Consider the following 15,761-nt stretch of genomic DNA (forward strand, 5'->3'; position numbering starts at 1 on the left):
CACAGCTGGACTGCATACTAGGAACCCAAGACTTCCCAACTGGACACCTGCTTGGCATCATGGGGTTGGGTACTGAGAAGCCAAACCAAATAGCCTATTCCATTATTGGGGCGTCAAATGTTGGTAAGAATATTGCAAATTGCATCAGCGCTTTAGCCACTTAATGCCACAGGATGTACGTTTATGTCCTGGCAGGGTGGTAGTTAATGCAACATGATGTAAACTCTGGCTCAGGCTCAATTCTGAGTGCCCGCAATCCTACATTGGTAGCCAACTGTGATGAATAGTCGGTCTCCTGCTGCAACAGGGGGGACCGCTCTTTCTGTTACAATGTAAAAGATTACGAATGATAATGCATTGCAGTACTCAAGTTCTGCAATACATTATCATAGGGATTGTAGCTGTTATGGCTCAAGTCCTCACAGGGACATGAAAAATGTGGAAACAAAAAAATAGTCTAAAAACATGTAATAAAAAAGGCTTTTTTGCGCAGTTTTCCATAAGTACACGAAAAATTAAAAAAAAATTCAAAAACTCCTTGTCTGTTATCATCGTATCCGTAACAACCTGTACAATGCATTGAACACGCTATTTAACCTGCATGGCAAAAACTGTAAAACAAAAAAAAAAAGCTTGAACACAGAGGCAAAATGCATATTGTCTAAATTTTGCCTCCTAAAAAAACAAGTGATCCAGAAGTATATGTACATACCCCCGAATGGTACCTATAAAAACTACAGCGCGTCAAGCCAAAAAACAAGCCCTCACAGAGCTCGGTCATAAATAGTTATGTGACTATAAATGCAACAATGCAAAGAAAAAACAAAAAAAATGTAATAAAAGTTTTACAATACATTATATGTACCCAAAAATGGTGCCAAAAAAATAAAATACAGTTTACCACAAAAAAACAAGCCCTCATACGGCCGGGTCAATGGGTAAATAAAAAAAGTTATGGCTTTTGAAAAGTGGAGATGAAAATCTCCCCAAAATTGCTGCATCCTTATGTCTAAAATATGATGTGTCATTAAGGGGTTAAAGGGAGAGGGATTGTAGCGACCTTTTCGGCCCGGTATGTACATGTAGCATAGTGTTAGAGAAAGTGGAAGCCAGACATCCCATAAACGGTTTCACACTCACCTTATTGCCTCTGAAGATTCTTCCATATCTGGCGATTGCAATCTTTCCCTTAACGCTAATATTTAAAACCCGGTCAAGATAGAAAAAGTCTTCGGTGCGGGCGTAATTTACATAAATTAGGTCTCCCTGTAATATAAAACAGAAGTCATGAGACCCAGCAAACGATTGAGATCCTGATAATACCGTCCACCACTCCTGTCGATGATGTAATGGTCCGTTATTTGGTGTATATTGGTACTGTAGTGGCCCAGAGTTAATGGGGTCCCCCCCAGAATGTTCTAGGTTTGTCTCATGTCACTGTCATGTCAGTGTCTTGTTTGTAGAATGCATCAGCTATGTGTGTATTGGATGGTTGCAGGACTGAAAGGGTTAATGCCTGGTATGTCCCGTCTGGTCTGGAAAATGTATCATTTAGTGTGTATCGTTTGTGGTCATGTGATGGTGAGATATATGGGTTTGCAGAATGCAATGAAAAGGAGTAGAGGGTAGAGAGTGGAGAAGAGGTAATAGTAGTAGTGGAATCAGGAGTTGCAGAGAGAAGGAACATGGAGGAGACAGAGAGGTGGTCCGTTGTTCCCGCCTGGGCCTGGCCTTAGTCGCCATCTCCAACGAAGCGAGCGCACCCGGACTAAGAGAGACACGTCAAATCCACATGAGTCTGGAGATGGGGAAAGGTACCGCTAACCAGCGACAAGTGTGAGAGACTGGCAGGAAAGAGTGCTGCAGGGAGAGTTAAATGCCTACAGATAACCGAGACTGTAGAGATCCAAGTACCCCATGAATCCTCCCTGCATCACTATTGTTTGGACTGTGAACCTTAATATGTGTTCAGTTAATGAGCAGAACCGAACGATCCCGGTTCCTGTTCCGAAAAGTGGACTTTGTGCGTGGACTACTTTATTTCCCTGGAATTTACATTTCCTAAGATCCACCGCTGATGATGGAACGCTGGCGTCACGGGTGCCAAATTGGACTTCAGGTGACAATGGTTACTACCCCTGTGATCTCACCCAGCAGTAAAGCTGAGCCCCATAACAAGGTTATCTCTCTACCCCGCTGTCTCCTCAGCTGAGGGCCTGCTCCTCAGACACTGCAGTACCCTATAGGTGGCGCAGTTTTCTCATGGTGTTATGTCATATGGCAGGACAGTTGAGTTCACTCTTAAGACCAGGCTCACATGATTGGGTTTAGATTCTGCACGCAGGAGTCCTGCATTGGCTTTGGCTGTGAGCCCGGCCTGTGACACTGCGCAGTACAGGGTTTTTTGCTTGTTTGTTTGTTTTTTGTTGCAGTCACTTAGCGATGGCGTGGGCTCCCACAGCCCATCCGCGGAATCTGCGGTGAAATAGAACATTCTGCGATTTTTCTTCGACTTACAGAATATGAAATTGATACCCGCAGGAGGGAAGGAAAATTCAAAACTACATGCCTTTCAATGTCCACGGGCCGGTTGGATTCTGCATGCAGGAGCTCGCAGCAGAATCAGACCCTGCCCGAGGCCGAGGACCCCGCTTACCTGTTCGGGTCTTGTTTTTTCTGTACTGTGGATGTGTGCAGAAGCGCCGGCCAGCGCACATGTGCAGTAGAGTTTTTTAGTTTTTCTATATTCAAACGCCTGCTATCTCGCAGAATCTCGTCCGCAGTGGCAATTGCAGATGGGGCGGCGGATCGGACGGCTTCCATTGACTTCAAGGGAAGCTGTCCATGCGAGAACTGCACTGAAATGGAGCATTCTGCACCCAAAGATCCGCAAATCAAATCAGCATGCTTTAATGCAGTTGCGGACGCCCATGTTTCCCTATGGGCAGCTTAAACTGTGGAACATCCGTGTGGATTCCACAATTCAAATGCGCCCGTGGACTTTGCGCCTCAGTAAATCCACAGCATTTCAATTAGCGGCAGCAAATTGGCAGATAGACTCCACCTCTTCCAGCGAGGCGGTGAATCACACACCAAATCCCACAAGGAATGTTGCGGACTCTGACATGGATTTTGTGCTGTGCAGATTTTGACACTCCATAGCAAATTCTGTCCTGTGTGGACATACCCGAAGGTGGTTAGGGTAACAGTATCACCCAGAACCTGTGCCTGAGGAGCCCCAAAAGTCTTCTGCAACATTGGAAGTGTCACATTACCTCTCTGATCAGTCACTTGTCAAAGGAAAGTTCTACTCAGTAAGATTTCATTTTAGATAGTGGCTTACCTCAGGTGTCCCGGGTGCGGAGTATGCATTGTATGGGGGGACAACATCCGTAACATTCTCATATCCTGGTGGAATTGGCTCATATAAAGAGGTGTTGTATATCTAGAAAAGAGTCAAGTAGATACGTTACCACACTTACATGACTTATCCTGTACTGCTCCTGAGTTACATCCTGTATTATACTCCAGAGCTGCACTCACTATACTGCTGGTGGAGTCACTGTGTACATACATTACTTATCCTGTACTGATCCTAAGTTACATCCTGTATTATACTCCAGAGCTGCACTCACTATACTGCTGGTGGAGTCACTGTGTACATACATTACTTATCCTGTACTGATCCTAAGTTACATCCTGTATTATACTCCAGAGCTGCACTCACTATTCTGCTGGTGGAGTCACTGTGTACATACATTACTTATCCTGTACTGATCCTGAGTTATATCCTGTATTATACTCCAGAGCTGCACTCACTATTCTGCTGATGGAGTCACTGTGTACATATATTACTTATCCTGTACTGATCCTGAGTTACATCCTGTAGATCTTTTTATTATAAAAGTGAAAAACATAACAATAAACAGAACATAAATATCGCTCACTTGGCATAAAAGACATAAACATAAAACAAAACCAAATTATCACTTATATTATCCGTACTTTGCCTTACTTCAGGACAAAGGAACAAAAGCAAAAGGTCCATCTGGTCCAAACAATACACACCGCACACTACACCAACCTGCACTCCAAACTACACTCACTCATCCTCACCAATACATATACATTACATATAACAATAAACCGACACGTAAGAAAGCATATCCCTAACTCACAGGATCCAGCCTGAAATCCCAAAAAATTGACTAATAACCGAAGCAATGATATAATAACAATAATGCAAACATTAACAAAAGTAATAATAACAATAATAAGAACAACCCAATACCTTATTTTATTTTTTATTTTTTTTTTGTAATTTTTTTTATTTTTTTAATTTTTTGTTTTTTTTGCCAATTTTTTTTTTTTTTTTTTTATATATTTTTTTTTTTCTTTATTTTTTAATGCCCACCACCTCAAGAATAAAACCTTACATAATCCTAAACTAACCCTATACCCAGACCAAACCACCACACACCCCAAACAACCCCCTACGGTGCAGCCTGGGAGCCACGCCTGCATCCCAAGTCCGTGCTCAATGTCTATGTCCAGGACGAGCCGAGCTGCACCGCATACACACACCCTGCCCGCCGCAGCCTGAGGGCCACGCCCGCACCAACAGTCCGTGCCCAGTGTTCATTGTCCGGGACGTGTCAAGCTACGGCTGAGGCATAAATCCCCCCCCCCCTCCCCCCAATAAACCCCCACCCAACCTATCTATAACCCCTAGCCCTATATACAAAACAAAACATAACATAACATATAACATCTCTTATACTACACAACTACAAACCAACACTACATATTAGTACCCGAAAGCCTAAGGTTCAGTTACCTGCAGCCGTACATACTTTATCTTTGACCGAAAACAAAAACTCTACTAGTGTCACACACAGCCCTCCACCAGGACTGGATATGATAAGCCGGGCACCGACCAAATAGAGAAAAACTATCCCTATAGTTAATCTGTCCCTACAATGTCCCTACTCCTTCCCTAAAACTTACCCTCAGAGAAACTGTCCCTACCTCTCCCTATTCTGTCCCTACAAAGACCCTATCAATAAGAAGACTGTCCCTAACGAAATACAAACCCTCTCCATAGGAGAGAGGCCTTAGTCGTGCCCAACCTCTCATAATCCAGAGAGCGCACCTTCACCAGGTCACCCAGGATGTTCCTATTCACCTCATCCACGGGGAGGATTTTCTCTTCCGTCGAAACTAGACACCGTGCGTTCCAAATGTGAAACCTAACCACTAGGCTGACTAAGAATAAAGTGCACCGGTCCCTGCCACCAAGGTCCCCGAATGCCCCATAGACCCATTCCGCATACGAGAGGCGTGCCAACCTGGGCCAACCAATGGAGGCTCCCACCCGTTTGTACACCTCTGTATTAAAGGGACACTGAAGCAGGAAATGCTCCATGCTTTCCAGTACGTTGCTGCACTCCTGGCGGGGGCAACCCCTATCCACCAGTGGCCTGCTCTTCAAGTTGCCCCTTACATACAGTCTCCCGTGGAAACAGCGCCAAGTCAAGTCCCAAAACTTCAAGGGGATCCTGTCAGAATTCAATAAACGTAACCCTCCCTCCAGGTCCCGACTTGGGCAGTCCTTGAGCGCCAGGGGCTTCTGGAAATGGGTCAACAGAACCCTCTTATCGAGGAGTTTCCTCGACAGAGTTCTGATCTCCCACATCCCCAGACCCCACCGACGTATCATCTTCAGAACCACAGTAGCGTAAGCCGGAAGATGCCCGTGCGGCGTGCGAAGGTCCTTCACTCGCCCTCCTGTCTCCCATTCCTGGAAGAAAGGCCGAAGCCATCCCCGGCAGGAGTAGACCCACGGAGGAGCCCTCTCTTGCCAGAGGTTGCCTATATTGATCTTAACAAAGGTGTTTACGAGAAACACCACGGGGTTGACCATAGATAACCCCCCTAGTCTCCTCGTGCGATATGTGACATCTCTCCTAATTAGGTTCAACCTGTTCCCCCACAACATTAGGAAGAACAGGTTGTAGACCCGGGTCCAGAGAGGTTCTGGCAAAATGCATACGCTGCCCAGGTAGATGAATAAAGGGAGCAGGTATGTTTTGATCAGGTTAACCCTTTCCCGAAGGGTCAAAGACCAACCCTTCCACTGGGCCACCTTCTGAGTGGCACCATCGAGCCTGACCACCCAATTTTGCATGGGGTAATCTCCCCGGCCAAATTTGATGCCGAGAACTTTAGCCGAGTCCTGGGGCACTGGAAGGGTGTCCGGGAGACCAAATGTAGGATCTCCCCTTCCTAACCAGAGACTTTCGCACTTATCCCAGTTGATGCCGGACCCGGATGCTTCCGAGTAGCGATCCACCTCTGCCATCACGTACTCTGCCTCCCCCCTCGAGGACACAAAGACGGTGACGTCATCAGCGTACGCTGCCACCCTGAGGGCGGCTTCCGGCACCGCCCGATCCATCCCGACCCCCGCCATAGGCCCACCATCAATCATCCTAAGGAAAGGATCAATGGCAAACACATACAGCAAGGGGCTCAGAGGACAACCCTGACGGACGCCAGACCCAACCTCAAATGGGTGGCCGACCCAACCGTTCACTAGCGGGAAAGTCTCAGCCCCCACGTACAATGTCTTGAGCCAATTGACAAACCCCACTGGCAGGCCATATCTCAGAAGAACAGACCAGAGGTACTCGTGATTAACCCGATCAAACGCTTTGGCCTGATCCAAGGACAGCAGGTACCCCTCCCAGTGACCAGCCCTACCCTGCTCCACTGCCTCCCGGACACCTAGAACAGCACTAAAGGTGCTACGGCCTGGAACAGAGCAATGCTGGGCGCCTGAGAGGAGCCGGGGTGCAAACTTGACCAGCCGATTAAACAGCACTTTTGCCAGAACCTTCCTGTCCGTATTGAGAAGCGCTATGGGACGCCAGTTCTCAATACGGCTCGAGTCTTTACCCTTTGACAGAAGGATCAAAGCCGACCTCCTCATTGACTTTGGGAGAGTGTCCGAGGAAAGACACTCATTGAAAACCTCAGTCAAGAGGGGACTCAAGAGGTCCTTAAAGGTCTTATAGTACTCAGATGTTAAGCCATCCGGTCCTGGCGATTTTTTGAGCGCAAGCCCATCAATCGCCAGTTTAACTTCCTCTATGTTGATCTCCTCTGTCAAAACATTAAGGGAGATGTCATCCCCTGGCTCAGGAACAGCTTCAGCCAGGAAAGCCGACATCACATCTCGATCTAGATCCCTCTTTCTCAAAAGGTGCGAGTAGAAGGATCTGATGACTTCCAGAATCCCTGATCTGGACCTGTTCAGAGATCCCATACCGTCGATCAGTCCAGTGACAACTTTACGATTCACTGACATCTTGCAGTTTCTGTAAGGGTCAGGTGAGTGGTACTTCCCGAAGTCCCTCTCAAAAACCAAAGATGCGTGCCTATTATACTGGCACCCTTTGAGCAAAGACTTCACTCTGGAGATCTCCTCGCGGCTACCTCCAGTCGAGACGAGATGTTCGAGTTTCCTCCTCAGGCCCTGATAAAGACGATACTTACTCAGGCTCCTGAGGCTAGAGAGCTGGCGGAAGAACCTCGCAGCCCTGATCTTGAACATCTCCCACCACTCTGACTTACTGCTACAAAGATCCAGTAATGGTACCTGGCTCTGCAGAAAATCCTCAAAGGACTGTCTTATCTCTGCTTCCTCCAGGAGTGATGAATTCAGCCTCCATAAGCCTCTACCCATCCGGGGGGTCTCTGCAACATTCAGGGAAAACAAAATCAGACAGTGGTCGGAGAATTCCACCTCAACAACAGAAACTGGTGAAGAGATGGCTTCCTCCTTCAAATAAAACCTATCTATTCTAGACCTGCACTCGCCTCTATAATAGGTGAAACCCGCGTGGCCTGGGGTGTGCCGGATGTGGACATCCACCAGGCGAGCTTCGCTAGCTATGCTATTAAGCGCGACGCTATCATAAGTCAGCTTGCCTAGGGAGCCTCCCCTGTCACGGGTCCTCGTGACTGCGTTAAAGTCACCCCCAAAGATCACCTGCCGACTAGTAAAAAGGTACGGCTTGATCCTCATAAAGAGATCCTTGCGGTCCCGCTTGGTTTGGGGACCATAGATGTTGATTAGCCGAAGCTCTTGTCCCTTCATGAGAACATCCAGGATCAGGCACCTCCCTATTTCTAACTCAATAACCCGTCGGCATTCAACTGCTGCGGTAAAAAGTACCGCCACTCCGCTATATGGCTCGGCCGCAAGAGACCAATAAGATGGACCAGACCTCCATTCCCTCCTTGCCTTGTGCACAGCTGCCAAATTTGGCAGCCTGGTCTCTTGCAAAAACAAAATGTCGGCTTCAACGCGGCCGAGAAAATCAAAGGCCGCAAATCTAGCCATATCAGACTTAATGCTGGCAACATTAATGGATGCCAGCGTCAACGGAGCGGGTGCCGCCATCATTGGTGATTGAGTTAGATGGCTTTCTTCTTCCCACCCCCCTTCTCATCAGGGTCTGAGGATGACCCCTTGCCACGTTTCTTGGACACTGAAAGGTCCATGGCAAGGGGCTCCTCAACCTCGTCCTCCTTGCCACTGGGCTCTGGGCCAGCCCTCCCCCTGGATGTCACCAAACCCCCACAAGAGGAAGGCTCAGCACCCCCTGTAGGCCTCACGCTTGTCCTAGGCACCTCTCCCTCCGAGGACGAGAGAGCTTGGTACCTGTTGGAGAGCCCAACAAGAGGAGAGTTTGGATTGCCTTCCTGCACCTGGCCCGTTGCAGGGGAAGATTTCCCTTCCCTTTTTTTCATTTTCTTGGAGCCCTGCTTGCGCTTTTTCTTTTGCCACTCATCCTTGCCCTCACCCACACTTTCATAGTGGGAAGAATCTGAGTAAGTGGCATCCTCTTCCCTTTGGATCCTCCTGACCTCCTCATCCAGCTCCCTGTCCCCTGGAGCCTCAGCCACATGATTTGCGTCCGGAGCAGGGGCCAGCATTGACCCACCTGCCACCTGGGTTTCTACCAGCTCCCTGCCCCTTCCGCGCTTCTCTTGGCGCCTTAGCTTGGCTGCCCCAGCATGTTTGTTCTTCCTTGGCTCCTGGGCTCCATCGACTCTGCTGGTCCCCTCCCCCGCAGAAGCAACCTCACGGCTCTCCTCCGCTGGGGCCATGACCGCATTGGCGAAAGAGCGCGGACAGCGACTGAATGGGTGACCGAGGTCACCACACAGGTGACACCTAATCTCTGCACAAGATGCCGCAAGATGGCGCACTTGATGACGTTACAGGCTGCACTCAAATGTGTGGGGTCGCCGCACTTGTGACAGAGCTTCGGCTGCCCCTGGTAGAAGGCCAAGATACGATCCCTGCCAAGGAAGGCCGCGGATGGTATGTGGGCCACCGAATTCCCTGAACGCTTAAGTTTTACCATAAACGTCCAGGCTCCGGACCAGATGCCGTGTTCGTCCCGGTTCTTATTGGGCATATCCACCACCTCTCCGTACCGACTTATCCAAGTCATGATATCATAACAAGAGAGGGACTCGTTACGAGTCAAAACGGTCACTCTCTTGACTCCAGTCTGGCGGGTTACCACTTGTGCAGCGAAACCGCGCCAGCCGGGCTCGTCCTTCATCAGCTCATAATTCCCCCAGAAGAGCTCCAGGCCCTCCGGGCGAGCAAAGCTGATGTCGAACTCAGACGTGCCATGAGGATGGATCAGGGCATAGATGTCATTTGCCCTGAAACCCATCTTCAGCAGAAGCTCCACCACCTTACTCCTGGATGGGCACGCGTCATTGCCTCTCCACTGAAGACGAGCCACATTCCTACGGCCAATGTCCTGCCCGGTTGTCGGCAGGGACCAGACAGTCTCCCCCCTTTGTTCTCGGAAGGCACCAAGACCATGTCTCTCCACCCAGAGAGACAAATCCACAACTCTGCCCCCTACATTCATCGAGCTCTCCCCCCTCCTCAAGGCCTCCAGGAGGCGCTGTTGCAAAACGCCGTCCCCAGAGCCCAAAGACAAGGAGGACGCCTCTCCCCTCCCTCCAGCGGCGACACTGGCATAACTTCTACCAGATGTTGTCGCCGCTGGAGGGGCGACTGGATCCTGACCCACGCCCTGACTACCCTCCGAAGCCCCACCCACCCGTACACAAGGTGGCATACTTGCCGGGGAACCGGGGACAGCTGTTCCTGCAGGAACAGGGGCAGCAGGAACAGGGGCAGCAGGGGTACCAACAGCCGCATCCATTACCGCACTCACTTCTCCATTCGCTGCTGGACCAGGACCCATGTAATCTTTACCATTAACTTTCCCTTTATGCCCTGAGGGAAAGTCCATGGCACTTCCGGTGGGTGGCTGAAGATGCACTTCAACATTTCTCTGGACATTGGTGGCTGTAGCTCCGCCCACCTTAGCCACTCTAGGAGTTGTAGTTCCTCCAACTTTCCTTGCAGGATCTTTAGCATGTGTGGGAGGATCGGCAGACCCAGCCACCACCCCCTGCGCACCCTCCGCACCGGAAAGGCGCTTTAGGGACACAGGGGGGACAGCTAAGCCACCACCGGTGGGACCTGGTGCCGGATCACGCCCCCCTCCCACTGGGACGTGACCAACAGCGCCAGCACCTCTGGACTGGCCGCGACTCTTCGCTTTCCCAATGCTCTTCTCCACCTCCTTTACTCCTCCATTCCCACTACTAGCACAAGCGGGCTTGGAGTTTTGGGCCGCATTAACCCTCTCTTCCCCAGTCCCCTGCACCGGACCCACCACAGAGCCCGGGACTAGGAGCTCAGGGTTACCACCCTGGTTTGACTTTGCAGCCAAACCAGAGTGCTTGGTGACATAAACAAACTTTTCTTCAATATACGTTTTTTCCTTTTTCCTCCTCTTTTTGCTTGAGGTCTCCGGGGGTAAATCATTCCCGAAATAGCAAGACTGCAGCCTCTCTGGGGACTCTTGCAGCTGTATCTGCCGCATTATCAGCGCCCCCTCTCCACTACTGCTGCAGCTGTCATCTGTGTCCTCTGAATCTGACTCGCCCGACGTGGAGGGCAGGCTGACCTGTTCAGCTGGGATGCTGGGCCCTGTAGTCCCACCTGGCAGTGCTGATTGCTGCTCTCCAGAGCACCCAGCTCGACCATCCTGAGCAGCATCGGATTCCACCGAGCTGCTGCTGCTGGAGTGCCTGGCAGAGCGCTCTTTAATAGCACCGCTGCTCACAGACGCCATTTTGCTAAACCTCTCATCATTTAGCAGTTTCTCTTTGAAAGGCCCACTTCTTTCCAGGATCCTTTCCCTCTCCTCCGCATAAAACTCAATGGCCTCCTCACAAGCTTCAATCTGCCGTGATATGGCCAGTTTCCTGGTACGGGATCTGGCCCGCTTCGCATCATGTCGGGCAGCGTGCAGCTCCTGCGTATATTTATTCAGCTGCCTCCCGACATGTCCATAGTCCTTCATATATTTGGCGATACGGGTTGCCACATCCGTTACTGACTCGCCCTCCCTGCGATCAGCCCAACTTGCCTGCGTACGTTGTTTTTCAGCATGGTCCTCCACTCTCTTCCTCTGGCTCCGAGTCATCTTGGGCTCCTCCAGGGGAGTCAGGGTGACATTGCTGCCACTCTGACCTGATCTTCTCCCCTCCTGGGGTGCAGTCCTCCCTCCCCCTGACCGAAGCCAGAGGGAGGAGGTCCGGGACTCCATGGCTGGAGCAAGCCCAGCACCTGTAACCTTGGCTGGGTAAGATTCCTCTCACTGGTGACCACACCCTGGATCCTGCAGAGCTCTCACACACCCAACCTTCTCCAGAGATGCACTCACTATTCTGCTGGTGGAGTCACTGAGTACATACATTACTTATCCTGTACTGCTCCTGAGTTACATCCCTATTATATAGTACTCTGCTTGGTGACCTCTATGCTTTGTACAGTTTGTGATTGGTGGGATGGATGCACTCACTCTGCACAAAAGCTCAAATTTCTTGCCCATGTAAGATTGCGCCCCTGGGTCACTTTTGGGGCTCCATCAGGTTTGTGGGATAGGGGCTTGACCTATATCCGTCTTTTAATCAGAGGCTTTGGTGGGCATCACCAAGGAGGTGATGGGTACTACAACCTCCCCCCTGGGCCTGTCGAAGACCAGGAACAATGCTGAAAGCATACTGTAGTCCGGTGTACGGTGCTTAACGCTTCATGAACAAACTTGCATCCACAATTGCCGGGGTCCTTCACTTCTAAACAAAAATTGCAAAACTAAGTCTTGGGCGGCCCTCAGCCCGAAGGCGATGCTAGTAGCACAGGCAAACCTTGTATTACAGGTCGTCCTCCTTTTATTATCAATGACCTCTGTGTGCGAACTACCACTGTCGGCGTTATTTATTCCGTAGTAGCAGGGAGGCAGATGAGGAGCGAGAATACACAGCAGAAGCCTGACCGTTGGCCAACAGCCAGTGGGGATACCCCAATTACTCCAGTGTCTTGTAGTCACAAGTATAGCCGAGCCAAGGTACACTCAAGATGGAAGAGCCGGAGGTGCGTGTGCACCGAGCATCCCAACGCCTTTTAGGTCACCCCGGTATTAAACAATTACCCAATATCAGATATACCTGGCCATTACTGACATCACACAGCAAGAGAAGGTCGTTGCCTCATGCGACCTGTTGCACCCATAAAGTCACTTTAAGACTCTAGACCAGTGTTTCTCAACTCCAGTCCTCAGGGACCCCCAACAGGTCATGTTTTCAGGATATCCTATAGTAAGAACACCTGTGGCAATGTCTGAGGCACCGACCATAATAACATCACCTGTGCAACACTGAGGAAATCCTGAAAACATGACCTGTTGGGGGTCCTGAGGACTGGAGTTGAGAACCACTGCTCTAGACAGTCTTGTGCATTTCTTCAAAGCCCAGGACCAATTTGCCTGCACGCTGGTTGCAATGAGAGGCGTTTGTGCAGCGTTGTATACCGCTCCTCTATAACAGGAATCTTAATAAGACACAAAGCCGCTGTCTGCATTTGTATAACAGAATCGGTTGGGGGGGGGGGGGGGGGGGTTATAAAGTGTTTTAGATCATGGCCAGACACAATTTATCACCACGACTGAACGTATCTGCTGCTCTCATCTCCTAAGTGATTAATTGCAAAAGTCACATTTAAGAAGGTCAAGAGAGAAAAAAATGACATCAGTTGAAGAAATTAACATAGAAAGGTTAACCATTTACATCCCAGTGCTGAGCGGCTGCAACATGCAATGATCTCAACGCCTCGGGTTGAGGAACAAGTACAAGGCCCTACTGAGCCGGAAAAGGATGACGACACCTGCTCGGAGTACCACAAATGGAGGCTCCATAAACCCTGGGATTCCACTCAACCTAACGAGATATCCAGAAGCAGTGGCATATGTAAGAGGGGTGAGCAGTGCCTTGCTCCCCTTTTATGGAATACAGCGACTCTGTTGCCCTTTACTGTGCTCTGATGTGAAGACATGGCTGAATGAAGGACCGTCTGGATTACCGGGGTGAACGGTGCTGCAGACCATGTGAGGAGAGGGAGTCTGCCTCTCCTTGAAGTTCAGGAGTGACCGGACTGTGAGATGCCGGTACTCACAAAAAGGTGTTTCTAATGTAGATGTGGCATGAAGACATATATATGTGATATGTAAAGACGCAGCAAGGCTCGTGTTATAGAGGGCCATAAGCGATGTTAGAACCGGATGTTACACGGAAGTAAAGCCAGTTGTAATGTGACAGAGGCCTGCGGGTGTAGATGGCGCCAACGACCCCTGGCGTATCGCATGTAGATGAGCAGCTCCAACAGGGCTGGTAAAACTAACATCATTTTCTAATCTGGATCAGCACAATTGCCAAGTTTATAGAGATTTTATATTTTTTACTACTTTTGCACAATAAAAACTTGTTTTTAAAGAATCAATTGAGGCCTCATGTCTGCGGGCACGCATGGTTTCCCAGTGCAGATCCCGCAGCAGATTCCAGCCGTGTCCGCAGCCATAAGGCAAAAAAAATGGCATTTACTCTGCTCCGTCGCGGCCGGATCTTCTTTCTTCTGCACGGCGGATGCGCTCAGGACGCCGGCGACATGCTTCCTTTTATTTTTTTAAACTCCCGCTTTCCCGCAGGACAGCCACAGTATCATCCGCCGCTGTGTCACCGATCGGAAGCAGTCTGTGCGGGAAAACCGCAGAAAATGGAGCATGCAGTGGTTGTTTCCCGCAAGCGCAATCTGCATGCCGTGGAAAAATGACATCCGCAGGTATTTAACTACTTGCAGGTGCCCACTGACTCCCTATGGGCGCGGGAGACCCGCACAGATTTTTTATACCCATTTTGCCCATGGACAAGATGCCTGAATCTGCATCATCGTATTTTAAGATCCATAACACTTTTATTATTGCGGCAACAGAGCTGGGGGAGAAGGTTTTTTGTAGTTCTTATTGGTACCATTTTGGGGTACATATGACTTTTGTATTTTTTTTTTTAGGAGGCAAACAAAAGAATTAGCAATTCTTGCATTAGGCCTCCTTCCCACGGACGGATTTCCGCTGCGTTGCCCGCAGCTATTAGGTTCTATTAAACCTAATAGCTCAATGCTCACGGTGCGGAATTCCATTGCGGAATTCCGCATCGTGAAATCTCCCGTCCTCACCCGCGGCATGCTCTATTTGCTGCGGGTGTATGACATTTCTGGAGGGGACCAGGATGATGGGCTGGGCCACTTCAACATGAGAGCAGGTCACTGGTTCTGACAAGAACAGCACACTCCTCTCCTGCTGCTGCTGTCATTATGCCCATCTTATAATTTTCTATACCTTGATCTATCCTCGTTCACTGAATCGGACTGCTCCTATTACACGTAGACTTGTCATAACTTAATCACATACATGGACAGGTTACTGCCTCTAACAAGATCATCACACTCCTCTCTTGCTGCTGTCATTATTCCCATCTTACAATGGTCTATACATTCTTTTAGCCTTGCTCACTGAACCAGTCTGCCTGTGTAGTGGCCCAGAGTTAATGGGGCCCCTCCATAATGTTTAGGGTTTGTCTTGTGTAATTGTATTGTCGGTGTCTTCTATATTGTATGCATTTGATGTGTATTGCACCTCTGCAGCACTGAATGGGTTAAAGTCTGGGTTATGTCTGAGAAATGTATCATGTTGTGTGTCATGTGACCTTGTGATATAAATGTGTTTGCAAGATGGATGTAAGAGAGAATGAGAATGGGAATAGAGTCAGCAAGAGTAGTTAGCAAAATTCAGTCTGTTTCTAGTCAGTGAGTAAGCCGCACAGACACCCATCGGTCTGTGTGTGTGCGTGAAGAATGGAGGAAGCTGAGCGATTTTCTACTACTTGGCCTGGGACTATGCTAACAGGGATGTGCCACATCTACCACTAAGAACTGAGTGAGGAAGGAGTCGTTGCTTGGTGAAGGAAGGTACAGGAAGCGAGTGTGGACTGGTTGAGAGTTGGTGAGAGTGAAGGAGAGTCAGTCACGGGGAGCGGGATCACACAAATAATTGTGACTGCGGATCATCCAGATTGCCACGAGTATCCTCCCTGTCACACCAACTTCTCTTCTTGTATCTGTGCCAAAATCTACTGTTCAACCATTATCAAGTAACAGCAAACAGACATTACTGACTATTCCCGGTTTTTCCTGTGTGTGGACCAAGTTATTTCCTACAGCGAGTTTCACTGCAGAGGAAGGAATAGTGGCGTCACGA

At 49.3% G+C, this 15,761-nt stretch overlaps 1 protein-coding gene across 1 annotated transcript in view; it reads right to left on the reverse strand.

The window, feature by feature from the left end:
- LOC136588101 (putative N-acetylated-alpha-linked acidic dipeptidase) overlaps positions 1–15,761 on the reverse strand; it is a 73,003-nt gene that overhangs the window by 39,525 nt on the left and 17,717 nt on the right. The window contains exons 4-5 of the mRNA XM_066587064.1: positions 3,344–3,445; positions 1,141–1,266 (exon numbers count right to left, since the gene is read on the reverse strand). Of these exons, the coding sequence (XP_066443161.1) occupies positions 1,141–1,266; positions 3,344–3,445 (228 nt within the window). The remainder of the gene's footprint in view (positions 1–1,140; positions 1,267–3,343; positions 3,446–15,761) is intronic.

Source organism: Eleutherodactylus coqui, chromosome 1 (assembly GCF_035609145.1).
Source record: "Eleutherodactylus coqui strain aEleCoq1 chromosome 1, aEleCoq1.hap1, whole genome shotgun sequence".
NCBI lineage: Eukaryota > Metazoa > Chordata > Amphibia > Anura > Eleutherodactylidae > Eleutherodactylus > Eleutherodactylus coqui.